This window comes from Microcaecilia unicolor, chromosome 13 (genome assembly GCF_901765095.1).
Source record: "Microcaecilia unicolor chromosome 13, aMicUni1.1, whole genome shotgun sequence".
Classification (NCBI taxonomy): Eukaryota; Metazoa; Chordata; class Amphibia; order Gymnophiona; family Siphonopidae; genus Microcaecilia; species Microcaecilia unicolor.
The window spans coordinates 64309701-64322366 of record NC_044043.1 but is presented as its reverse complement, the minus strand read 5'-3'; the positions used below and the strand labels follow the sequence as shown (position 1 = coordinate 64322366).

Below are 12666 nucleotides of genomic sequence, written 5' to 3'. Positions count from 1 at the left end.
TACGTGCGCAAGCCGACTGGCAGCTTTTCAACCAACGAGGCGTTAAGAGCTACACAATTGTAGCTAATGAGAACGTCCTGCAGGGCGGAGGCGGGCACAGCAGAAACCTACAGGTTAGATGTGCATGAAGCGCACACGGAGGTGGTGGGATGACGTCAAAACGTTGAAGCCACTTAGGTTCGTTTATATTTCACCTTCCCCGCGCAGCCGTCATTTAGCACACTCAAAACAAAGCAAACAAATGAGCGGCTGCATTCGCGTTGTTCGTTCTTTATTGTTGGCAGCATTTTTAGTTGATCCCACTTATATTTTAAAACATGCCGGCTTGTGCAGCGTACGGATGTACACAGAGGAAGTATAATAACAGAATAACTTTTCATAGATAGGGTAGTAATTTGTTATAAATTGTAATCAGTGTGTCATTTGGTGAGGCTTGTTATAGGGACTCCCTAGCACTGTTATATTCGTGCAGAGATTTTTCTCGCCTGGTAAATGTTATTTAACATTACAAGAATACAAAATCATATAGAGCTGTTTCTATTTATTTTTAATCATTTTTTACATTTATATCCCACATTCAACATGAATTAGTTGAAACCTGGGAGCATTTAAAAATCTTTTTTTTCCCTGTGCCTAGCAGTGGCAGCGCCTCACTACTCTCTCGCCCTCTTCTCCACTTGTGACCTGGCATCTGCCTGTCTCTCTACCCCCCTCCCAGTCTACCTCAGAGACTGCCGGTGGCATCCTGCCCGGCCCTGCAGGCTTCTCTCTATCATGTCCTGCCCTCAATTATGTCACTTCTTTTTTTTTTTTAATGAGAAATTGGTATGTCTGAAATATTTAACAAAGATGAAATTACCATATATATCCAGCTGGGCATTTAAATGTCTGTCCTTTAATGATGCTGCATGTTCAGAAATCATGGCCTTAAGTATAGACAGTTTTTCAAATATTATTACATGCATACACCTTTGGGTTTAAAAAGCAAAACTAGCATGTAAGGAAGGGATAACTAATTACAATTTACAGCAAATGCCCTTAATATATAATACTTAGTATCAATAATGAAACAGTGATGGAATATTCTCATAGCAAGCAGCCTGAGCCAAAAGATTTATTTTCCACTGAACATAATAAACTTTGTATGAACTTGACGTCTAATAGTGTGCTGAACTGGACCATGTTAGCAAATGTTGAGCACCTGATTCTCATAACATGACGTCTCTTTTAGTGGCCCTTTACCAGGAGAAAAAAAAAATCTTTGCACGAATATAACAGTGCTAGGGAGTCCCTACAACCAGCCCCACCAAATGACACACTGATTACGATTTATAACAAATTATTACTCTACTTATGAAAAGTTAGCCCGTTATTATACTTCGTCTGAGTACATCCGTATGCTGCAGAAGCGAGCATATTTTAAAATATAAGTGGGATAAAAAAAAATGCTACCTAACAATAAAGAACGACAACGTGGATGCAGCATCTCTCTCATAGGTTTGTTTACTTTGTTTTGAGTGTGCTAGAAAAAACGGCTCGTCGTGATGTACTGGTGGATTGTATAATATCTAGCACTGTGCAAGCATGTATTGTATTGATGTTAATAAAGATAAATTAAAAAAAAAAAACCGGCTCCGTGGGGAAGGTGAAATATAAACAAACCTAAGTGGCTTCAACCTTTTGACGTCATCCCATCTTCTGTTTACTTCACCTCCTTGGTCCATTCAACCAGACAAGTCTTGCACATGCCTCTGCTCTCGCGAGAATTGTTTATGAGTTCCGATCTGATTGAAGATGGCGGCGCCCAGTAGTGGAGTAGGAGGCCTACAGTGGAAGATGGAGCGTGCTGAGAGTGGGGAGCAGCTACTTCCAGGCTTCAAAGATGCAGATTCATTCGTGAAGGTGTGTACTGAAGTTGGGCTCGTTGTTGTTACCGGACCGATGTATGGCAGGAAGTTGTGGGGCTGGTAGGGAGAGATGTGGAGTGATTCGTGTATTTAGCTCCGAAAAACAGATATCGAGAAACAAGTAGAATAGAGAGAAATACAAAATATAAACACAAAGGTGACCGTAGAGGTGAGAAGTAAGGATGTCATTTCATCTCGCATCACTTAGGCAGGAGGATCCATTTCTGGTTTTGCTTTATTGCGTAAATGGATTTATAATTGTGATTTTATTATACGTTTCTTGCATAATATTGTGAGAAAAAGCAGAACTTTATCAGCCTTTTTGGATGATATGGCATGAGGTGGCAATCCTAGAGAATGTTAATGTGCTACACTGATTTTCCAGAAAAAGCTAGTCTCATCACACATTTAGACATTACTTGATTAGCAATATGCTTTCTCTTTCTAACAATAAAAATGTGACTGGAAAGCAGGCTATTAAAAAGAAAAGGCCCAAGGCAGGCCTTGATAAATTTTCCTAAAGAGTTAATAGAAGTAAAACATGGAAAAGGAAATAAGACGATACCTTTTTTATTGGGCATAACTTAATACATTTCTTGATTAGCTTTCGAAAGTTGCCCTTCTTGGTCAGATCGGAAATAAGCAAATGTTGGTAGATGACAGTATATATAAGTGAAACATCAAAGCGTTTCAGTGACAGTCTAACAGGATGGGGGTGGATAAGTGAGAGACAGGAAGAGTTGGGTGGATGAGGGACAGGGAGATATGCATGGAGATAGGAGGGTGACAAAGCAGTACAATTTTATGGTTTATAATGGGCTGGAAAACCCATATCTTCTGTCTGGTGGGTGTCAAAATATTTAATCATTCTGACTTCAAAGGTCTTACGTTCCTGTATTGTTTTAAAGTTCACTTTCTGGATTCTTACCATGAAATCACTGGTACAGTGTTCTGGTTTTGTAAAGTGCTGCCCCACAGAGGTGACATCTGATTGGTACTAGCTGGTTAATGCATGAAAAGTAAATGCACAATATAGTCTTGACTAACGAGATCTAAATCTGTAACTTATACAAGTGAGCCTTTCTTTCCACAGCTGCTTATTGCTGAAGAACTGTTGTAGTGAGACAGTCATGGTTAGTTTAAAGCGTTGCCACCATCCATGGAAGAGAGGGCCTACCATTTCAAATACATGTTAGGAGCTGAACAAAACCAGCATTTGATCATACTTTGAAATCTATTTATTAATTAGAATATACAGGATATGCACAAACATACTGTACTAACAAGTAGAAATTAAAGAGCTCATCATAAAGGAAACAGAGTTATTGAGAAAAAATCATCAAAACTTATACTTCTTGTGCTTGACTTTTGACAGCACTCTCTTGGAGCGGTGGTTGCTGCTACAAAAGCCTCCACAGGACTCCCTCAGTGTGGTGATGAATATGATTTCTATCGCAGTTTTCCAGGATTTCGGGCATTCTGTGATATGCAGGGTGAGCGGCTGCTGCACAGGTAGGAGCATAGCAGTTTTATTTTCCTGTCACAGCACAGATGAGTTTGGCATGGGGGTAATTCTATAAGTGGGCACACTGATACTGCAAAGTGAGAGCCTATTCTACAATGGCATCTGGGCCCTCGGTCTCAGGTCACTTTAGTTAGGTGCCAACAGTTACACCAGCCATAGACCTGACGTAACTGTGGGTGGCAAGGGTGCATGTAACTTACAGTATTCTGTGGCTGCACCGCTCATGTGAACCCCCCACCCCATTGCATTTATACACAATGCCATTTACATACACCCTTACATAGTAGTGCTTAGGTCTTTTGCTGCCATTTGTAATTGTAAGTGTAAAAGTGAATCGATTTTTCACTCTTTTTTTTTCTAAAAGTACGGAGACCAGGGAGCACTCAATAAAATTATAAGGAAATACTTTTAAAACAAATAGGAGAAAATACTTTCACATTCAAAGAATAGTTTTTTTTTTTTTATTTGTACCCCGCGCTTTCCCACTCATGGCAGGCTCAATGCGGCTTAGGTACTTATTTGTACCTGGGGCAGTGGAGGGTTAAGTGACTTGCCCAGAGTCACAAGGAGCTGCCTGTGCCTGCAGTGGGAATCGAACCCAGTTCCCCAGGACCAAAGTCCACCACTCTAACCACTAGGCTTAAGGTCTGGAACTTGTTGGAGGATGCGGTAACAGCGATTAGTATATCTGAGCTTAAAAAAGTTCCTGGAAGAGAAGTCCATAGTCTATTATTAAGATGGACATGGGGGAAGCCACTGCTTGCCCTGGGATCGGTAGCATGGAATTTTGCTACTAATTGGGTTTCTGCCAGATACTTGTGACAAGCAGGATACTGGGCTAGATGGACCATTGGTCTGACCCAGTATGGCTATTCTTACGTTTAATGACAGTATTCTGTATATTCATACATATAGCTGGTGCTTAACTTTGAGTGCCCAGTTAAAGACATTCCCTTTATGTGGATTGTGAACAATAAGAGTGTAATGTTGAAGCAGCTGAAGTTGTGCCCATGAGCTTAATTTCACAAATCTGAGCAAGAAGATAAAAATAATTTGCCAGTCTGCAAAAAAAGAAAAAAGAGACTGCAGTTTACTCGTTTGCACTCAGCCATCTTCTTGTAGCAACACTTATAGACAGAAACCCAAACTCACACCTTGTTATCTCTGCATTTGGGCTGGTTTCATTTGTAGTGACGGGAAGAGGGGGTCATCCTTCATAGCTGTCTTCTCCCCCCCTGGGGCTGAATGTGGTGGGGAGCTGTTTCTTTAGGATGAGCCTCACTCGTATGTCGGGTATGAACTTAGTGTTTCAAATTTACTGCTAATGTTCTTTCTCCACAGTATGAGCAGAATCATGCAGTACCACGGCTGTCGCAGCCACATCAAGGATAGCAGCAAAGTCACAGAGCTGGAGGACAAATTTGATTTGCTCATTGATTCTAATGATGTCATTCTGGAAAGAGTGGTAAGTGAGGTCTCCACAGCAAATACTCTCATTGATGGGGTGAATAACTGTGTTTCAACTGATTACTTGCACTGAACTGTTTTCTTTGTGTTCTCTGATAACATAAAAAAGATGTCTTTTTGGGAAACTATAGACACTTGGTTACTGCTCCAGTCCGTACAGAACTATTGAGCACAAAATGTGAAAACCTCAGTCGGAAGTATTTGAAAAGTAAGGGACTGGAGATATAAGAGTGGTATGAAATGATGTTCTTCTAGCTGTGGAGGCCCAGTGTTCTCTGGACATCAGTTACCAGCCAGTATGGGTTCATGTGGTTTCTTAAAAGTACAAAAAGTGCGCCATGTTGGTTCAGGACAAAGGTTTATCAAGCCCAGTACATTGTCTCTGACTGTGGGCAATCCAGATCACAAGTTCACACAAGATCTCATTTGTTGTTGCTGATTCGAGATAAACCGTGACGTTTTCTAATCTACATGACTAGTAGTGTCATGAAATGCCTAGCACCCACTGCGGCCACCTGGAGAGTCTGTCCCCAGCACTGCTTAGGTCTGCCTGCACTTGTGCTCTACAGTGCACCCACCGACTGGGTCCCGCTTTCCTCTGGTCAAATCTCCCACTCTCAGGTTTTTCCCCGGTTATTTCTAGGACACTGGATCCACACTCCCAGGGGTCCCACAGTTAAAGCACTCAGAGACCCAAAACACAAACCACCAGGATTCTTAGTCGGTCCAAGACATCAGAGTTAATAAACTAATGAGTTTATCACAGAAATAGAACAGTGGACGATATAAAACAGATGGAAAAACAACAAGCAATAACAGGTAACTGAATAAGGATCAGTATTAAAATTATCAAAACATTTTGTCACTGCCTGGTGAGTTTCAGGAAAACATTACTCACAGGGCCTCAGAGCAGAGATGTTTACCCTCTGCACTCCCTATCTGGGGAAAATCCAGTACCCCCTGGCTGGATTTGAACTCCAGGGCCAATCAGAGCACCAACTTTGAAGTACCTGGCCAGTGCATTGCAGGTTGCCTTTCCACAGGGCCAAAACCGCCTTCTCTGCAACAGCTTTAAAACAGAAAACAGACCACCTGCTGGCCAAACAAGAGAAATACACTACATGGAAACATTTAATACAATTCACAGGCTTGAAAACCCCCTGTTTCGCCACAAATAGTTTATGGACATTTCCAGGAACTTAACCTAAAACGTTTTTAAACCTAGCTATGTTGACTTCTTTGACCATATCTTCCATTGTGTGCTGAGTGAAAAAAATACTTTTTGTTGTGGTTTAAACATGCTTCCTATAGTGTCCCATAGTTGTAGTGCTGTCTGAAGGGGTGTAATGAAACGCCTGGGACTAACCCTGCGGCCACCTGGAGGGTCTGTTCCCAGCACAGCTCAGGCCCGCCTGCACCTGCCGCTTGTGTTCTATACTAGCACCCTCCACCCCACTGACTGGGTCTCACTTGCCTCTGGACGAGTCTCCCACTCTCAGGTTATTCACCAGTGATTTCTAGGTTACTGGGGTCACATTCTCAGGAGTCCCACAGTTTCCAGAAATCACCCACAGACCAAAACACAAACCACCAGGATTCTTAGTCGGTCCAGGTCAGCAGATTTAATAAACTAATCAGGTTTATTGTTGGAGTAGAACAGTAAATCAAATAAACAGGTGGAAAAGAACAGGCAATAACAGATAACTAAATGGACATTTATCTACTACCTAAATAGTACCTGGGGAGTTCAGGAACAAGATATAGCTGCTCACAGGTTATGAAGTCTTAACTGTTCAGAGTCTTAGGAAAAGAGAACCTTCTCTTTCTACTCCCTTATCTATGACTAAAAAGTATTACCTCACAGCTTTTGGTGGGAAGAAGAAACTGTCGCTTCCTCAGCGACCCTCCAGACCGGTCAAGACGCTTGGGTTATGTACTCCTACCAGCAGAGGGAGACTGAGAAAACACTGAGCTTTGGATACTGTATATATAAACTGTGCAGAACCTCCACTAGCCAGTATTTTCTCAGTCTCAGCAGAGGTAGAAGTACAGCCTGTGCAGTCTTCCTAGTCTGGTGAAGTAGAAAATTAGAGAGGGGAGCTTATAATTGGGGGTTTTCCTCTTGTTTCAGAAGCCTGTGCGTGGTTTAAAAAAAAAAGAAAAGAGAGAAAAAGATTTGTGAAGTGCTTCAGGGTCTGGTGGGGCCCTGTTTTCCCCTTGGGGTGTTACACCTGCTAGTCGGGTCCCTCCCCCTGTGCTGCTCTCTCCGGTGGTAGCAGATTTGTGCCTCGGCTCCTGTGTCAGCATGGGAGCCTTGAGTGCCTTACAATCAGCAGCTGTCAGGTTCCCGGTTGCTTCGGTTTAAAAAAACCCAAACAAACCAGTAAATAAATAATTCAGAACGACAGAGAGACAGTTCCGTTTTTCCATTTTGATACTGGAGGAGCAGTGCTGATATTCTTGGCGGGAGGGAGGTCTGCGTTTCAGTGCAGGAGTTCGTGGCTCCCTCCGCTTCTGGGATGTCGGCTGCTAAGCTGAGCCATTGCCGTGCGTGCTCGCGCCAGGGAATAGAGGTGCTGGGTGGTCAGTGTCGGCACTGCTGGGAGCTGAAGCAGCTGTCCGCGGCTCCCCCCGAGTTGGTAGCAGAAGTCTCGTTGGTGTCTGCGGCCCCTATAGCTTCAGGCTCGCAGACGGTAGCGTCAGTGGCGGGTTCCATTTCTGCGGGAACGGCCGCCATTTTGAGTTCATCTCGCCCTGCGGAGCCTGCTCCTTTTGGGCCTGTGTCTCCGTTCGTCAATCGGACGCTGGGAAATGAAAGTGGAGCCTATGGGGGGAGGGGGTAGCCCTTTTTTATCTAAAAGACCCCGTTTGGATTGGAGAGAGGAGGTGGATTGTTATTCACCTACAGGCTCTTAGGGTCCTCTCAGTGACAGTGGGGAGCCCGATATCTCGCGGAGCTCATAGATTTGGTGACCTCTACTCTTAGGTTTGAGCGGGCGGAAATTCCCACAGGAGAGGGGAAGCAGGTAGACTCTTTGGTGAAGGGTATTCAACATAAGGCACGGTCCTTTCCTATGAATAAGGACCTCCGAGAGATGATTTCTCAGGAGTGGGGAGCGCCTGATTCCCCGTGTAAAGTGTCTCGAGCAATGGTAAGGCTTTATCCACTCCCTCAGGAGGATAGGGATTCTCTTAAGGCTCCTACAGTGGATGCAGTGGTCACGGCTGTCACTAAGGCTACGGCTATACCTGTAGACGGCGGGGCCGCACTTCGAGATCCCCAGGATAGAAAATTGGAATCTTTCCTCAAGCTTAGTTTTGATTTGTCAGCTCTAGCCCTTCAGGCTTCGGTGTGTGGGGGTTTGGTAGCTCAAGCTTGTTTTCGCTGGGCCGAGAAGCTTCTTGATGATTCAGTGGAGGTCGGGGCTTCTGGGGTCCAGGAGTTAGCCAAATTAGAGATGGGTTCGTCTTTTTTGTCTGATGCGCTTTGTAAGCCCACAGGGTGTGCAGTGGCCACTCTAGTGGCTCCTGCTCGGCTCCACCGGCCCTCTGCTTCAGGGAACAACCATGAAACAAGACTTCTCTGGGATTCTGGTGACTCGGGCCTCTCTGTTTGGGCCTCCTCTTTCCCTCAGGGTGACCTCTTCCTTAACCTCCGGTCGTGGACCGGCCTCCCCGCTGTATCTCCTGGTAACCGACCCCCTTTCCAGTTCTTCTGGTGGGGCCCTCTGGTCACCCTTCTCTGGAAGATAGCACGGATTCCTCTGCTTTCAGAAATATGCAAATTAGCTGAGTACATGTAAATTTAGTTTATTAGAGCTATGTTTCAGTCTTGGGGGAACCTTTCTTTGCAACTATTATTCGTTCACTGCAAATTCACTCCCTGAGCCCATTTACTGTGGGACACCTGGGTCTCGGGGTATAACAGCCACCACCCCTGGATAGGACCTTCTTTACTCTCATTAACCTTACAGTCCTATCCTCCACCCCACGGCTGTTTGTTCACTTTAACCACTTCACAGTTCCAACCTCAATACTTTGGGGTCTTCCCTTACCCTCAGGACTTTCAGCCTGCTTCAGCTTCTCGGACACACAGTCCTTCCTCCTCAGCACTTGGGACACTCAGTCCTGGACACACAGTCCTTCCTCCTCAGCACCTGGGACACACAGTCCAGGTTTCAGGCCTCCAGGCTCCCATCTCCTCTACCTCGGGCAAAACTTCCTCCTCTACTGAGAGGAAGCTATTTATGAGGTGTCCAATACCTCCCCACCTCTTGAGACCTTGCCCCTCTGGTTCCAGAAAGATCTGGGTCTAGAAGTCTCTTCTCCCCCAGCTATCTCCCTGGAACTCCCTCTAGTGACCAGAATGGCATTTTCCTGGTTCTCAGTGGGAGAGCGCCCTCTGGCGGCCTCCTCAAGTAAGGGCAGACACTGTGTTTATCACAGCTTTACGATTTGTTGCGGGCGTCGGCCAAGAATATGGCTCTGATAGTTGGAGCATGTAGGGCTCTTTGGTTGCGAGGTTGGGTCGCGGTTGTGGCTTCCAAGTCTAAGTTGTGTTCTCTTCCCTTTAAAGGATCCATGCTTTTTGGTGAGGATTTGGATAAACTGGTATGTGACCTTAGTGATGCTAAAGTTTCTCGTCTACCGGAATTTTGTTCCAAAACGGCAGCTAGAGGGGCGTCTGGGCGTGGACGTTTTAAGGAAGCCTGAAGCTATAGATCGGGTAGATCTAGTGGGGCTTCTAGAGGTCGTTTTTTCCAGCGCACCCAGTCCTTTCGAGGGGGCCGTCGTGGAGGGCGTGACCTTTCCTCGGAAAGTTCTGGTTCGGGGCGGAATCCCCAATGAAGGTGTGGGGGCCCAGACTCTGATACGGGTAGGTGCCCGGCTGAGTCAGTTTTACCAGAGATGGGCCCAGATCACATCAGACAAGTGGGTGCTCGAGGTGGTTCGAGACGGGTACGCGCTAGAGTTCGAAGACTCTCTTCCCGACTTCTTTCTTGAGTCCCCGTGTCATTCTCGTATCAAGAAGGCAGCAGTACGAGATACCTTGCTTCGTCTGGTCAATCTGGGAGCAGTGGTTCCGGTTCCTCTGGGTCAGCAAGGAACAGGTTGCTATTCGATTTATTTTGTGGTGCCAAAGAAGGAGGGTTCCTTTCGGCCTATTTTAGATCTAAAAAGGGTCAATTCGGTGCTAAAGGTCCCCTCCTTCCGCATGGAGACGTTGCGGTCGGTCATTGTGGCAGTTCGGAGTGGGGAGTTCCTCACTTGGATTTGATGGAGGCTTATCTGCACATTCCAATTCGAGTGTCACATCAGCGGTTTCTTCGTTTTGCCATCTTAGGGAAGCATTTTCAGTTTTGTGCACTGCCTTTCGACTTCTGGCGGAGCGAGCACCGACAGCCTGTGCTTACTTTCAAGTTTTGGGTATGATGGCGGCGGCCATAGAAATAGTTCCTTGGGCCAGGGCGCACATGCGGCAGTTGCAGTCAGCTCTTCTGAGCCGTTGGGCTCCTCAAACGCAGGAGTTGGAGATGCGTTTGCCGTTGACCAGAATTTCTCGTCTCAGTATGCGATGGTGGCTCCACACGCCGAAACTGGAGAAGGGAATGCCGTTGGAATCCCCAGCCTGGATAGTTCTCACTACGGACGCCAGTCTGACGGGCTGGGGGAGCTAATTGTTTTGGTCAAGTAGCCCAAGGACGGTGGACTCGGGAGGAAGCTCATGGGTCCATCAACCGGTTGGAGACTCGGGCAATTCGCTTGGCTCTTCAATTCTTCCAGGAGCTTCTTCTTGGCAAGGCGGTCAGAGTGCTCTGCGACAACGCCACAGCCATGGCTTATGTCAACTGACAAGGAGGTACAAAGAGTCAAGCGGTCGCAGAGGAAGCGGCGTCTCTGTTGCGCTGGGCGGAACTTCGTCTTCAGGCTCTTTCGGCGGGACATGTAGCCGGAGTTTACAATGTCGACGCGGATTATCTGAGCAGGCATACTCTAGATCCAGGGGAGTGGGCTCTGCACCGGCCTGTCTTCGACCACATTGTGTTGGAATAGGGCCTTCCGGTGATGGACCTCATGGCGACGGTGGCCAATCCATCGGTTTTTCAGTCGCAGGAAAGACCCTCAGGCGGAGGGGATCGACGTGCTTCTTCTGCCGTGGCCTCAGGAGTTGCTGTATGTTTTTCCGCCTTGGCCTCTAGTCGGTCGAGTAGTCCAGCGAATAGAGCGTCACTCGGGTCTGGTGATTTTGATAGCTCCAAATTGGCTGCGTCGGCCGTGGTACGGAGATCTGGTGCGTTTAGCGGAAGCGGAGCCGATTCCATTGACAGAGGCAGTATTGTTGTGTCAGGGTCCAATCGTTATGCCAGACCCGTCTTCGTTCTCGCTTATGGCTTGGCTCTTGAGAGGCTCAGGTTGAGGAAGAAAGGGTTTTCTTCTAGAGTGATCGATACGATGTTGAGTTCCCGCAAGCAGTCGACTTCTATGGCGTATGTTCGAGTCTGGAAGCTTTTTGAGCATTGGTGCAGAGATCGGGCGTTTTTCCCCTTTCGTACTTCTATCGCGGAAGTGTTAGATTTTTTGCAGGATGGGTTGGACAGGGGTTTGGCCTTGTCTACTTTGAAGGTGCAGGTGGCGGCGCTGTCCTGTTTCCGGGGAAGGATTCAGGGGAAATCTTTGGCTGCTGTGCCTGATGTGATCCGTTTTTTGAAAGGGGTCAAGTTGATTCGTCCTCCTCGGCGTTAGTTGGTTCCTCAGTGGGATTTGAATCTTGTTTTGGAGGCTTTGGTCTGGCCTCCTGTTGAGCCTTTGGCTACAGCTACTTGCAAGGATCTTTCTCTAAAGGTACTGTTTTTGGTGGCCATTACATCGGTACGGAGAGTTTTGGAGCATCACACTTTGTCGTGTAGAGCGCCTTGTCTTTTTCCAGGGAAAAGGTTTCTTTAAGACCAGTGCCATCCTTTTTGCCCAAGGTGGTTTCCAGTTTTCATGTGAATCAGATGATTGTTTTGCCAGTTCTGGGAGATATGGCAGGAAATTCAGAGCAGCGTCGCCTGGCAAAGCTAGATGTTCGGCAGGTTTTATGTTGTTATTTGAAGAGAACTGAGGAGTTCAGGACTTCGGATCGTTTGTTTGTAGCGGAGCTCGGAAGGGAGCAGCCGCTTCTAAAGCAACTATAGCCCGTTGGTTGAAGGAGATGATTGCATCAGCCTATTTGTTGAAGGGTCGTGAGGTACCTCAGGGTTTTACAGCTCATTCCACTAGGGGAGTGGCAGCTTCCTGGGCGGAAAGTAGTATGATCCCTCCGCTGGATATTTGTCGGGCCGCGGTTTGGTCTTCTTTACATTCCTTTGTGAAGCATTATAGGATTGATGTTCACGCGAGGGAAGAGGCAAGTTTTGGGGCTGCAGTTTTGACCTCTGGCCTTTGGGGGTCCCGCCCATAGATGTTTACTGCTTTGGTACGTCCCAAGCGTCTTGACCGGTCTGGAGGGTCGCTGAGGAAGGTGAAATTAGATCTTACCTGCTAATTTTCTTTCCTCTAGACCCTCCAGACCGGTCAAGAACCCACCCTGTATGTACTTAAGGCCAGGGGTTTGCAGACAGTTGATGATTGTTGTTCAAGTGGATTCAGACTTCATTTGACAGCTGTTGGGCTGCTATGAGTCTGTTACAGGTTTGGCTCTGTTTGTCGCCTGCCTGTGGAAGCACATACACATTTTGTTTTGGGGTTGCCACGTACAGGTTTCTGTGAGGTTGGTTTTATTTA

General features: G+C 46.5%; 1 protein-coding gene across 1 annotated transcript in view; it reads left to right on the top strand.

Moving 5' to 3' along the window:
• The first annotated feature begins 1747 nt into the window (after positions 1 to 1747).
• The window catches only part of EXOSC10 (exosome component 10), a 68286-nt gene continuing 57367 nt past the window's right edge, over positions 1748 to 12666 (top strand). The window contains exons 1-3 of the mRNA XM_030222265.1: positions 1748 to 1902; positions 3283 to 3419; positions 4774 to 4897. Of these exons, the coding sequence (XP_030078125.1) occupies positions 1795 to 1902; positions 3283 to 3419; positions 4774 to 4897 (369 nt within the window). The 5' untranslated portion in view covers positions 1748 to 1794. The remainder of the gene's footprint in view (positions 1903 to 3282; positions 3420 to 4773; positions 4898 to 12666) is intronic.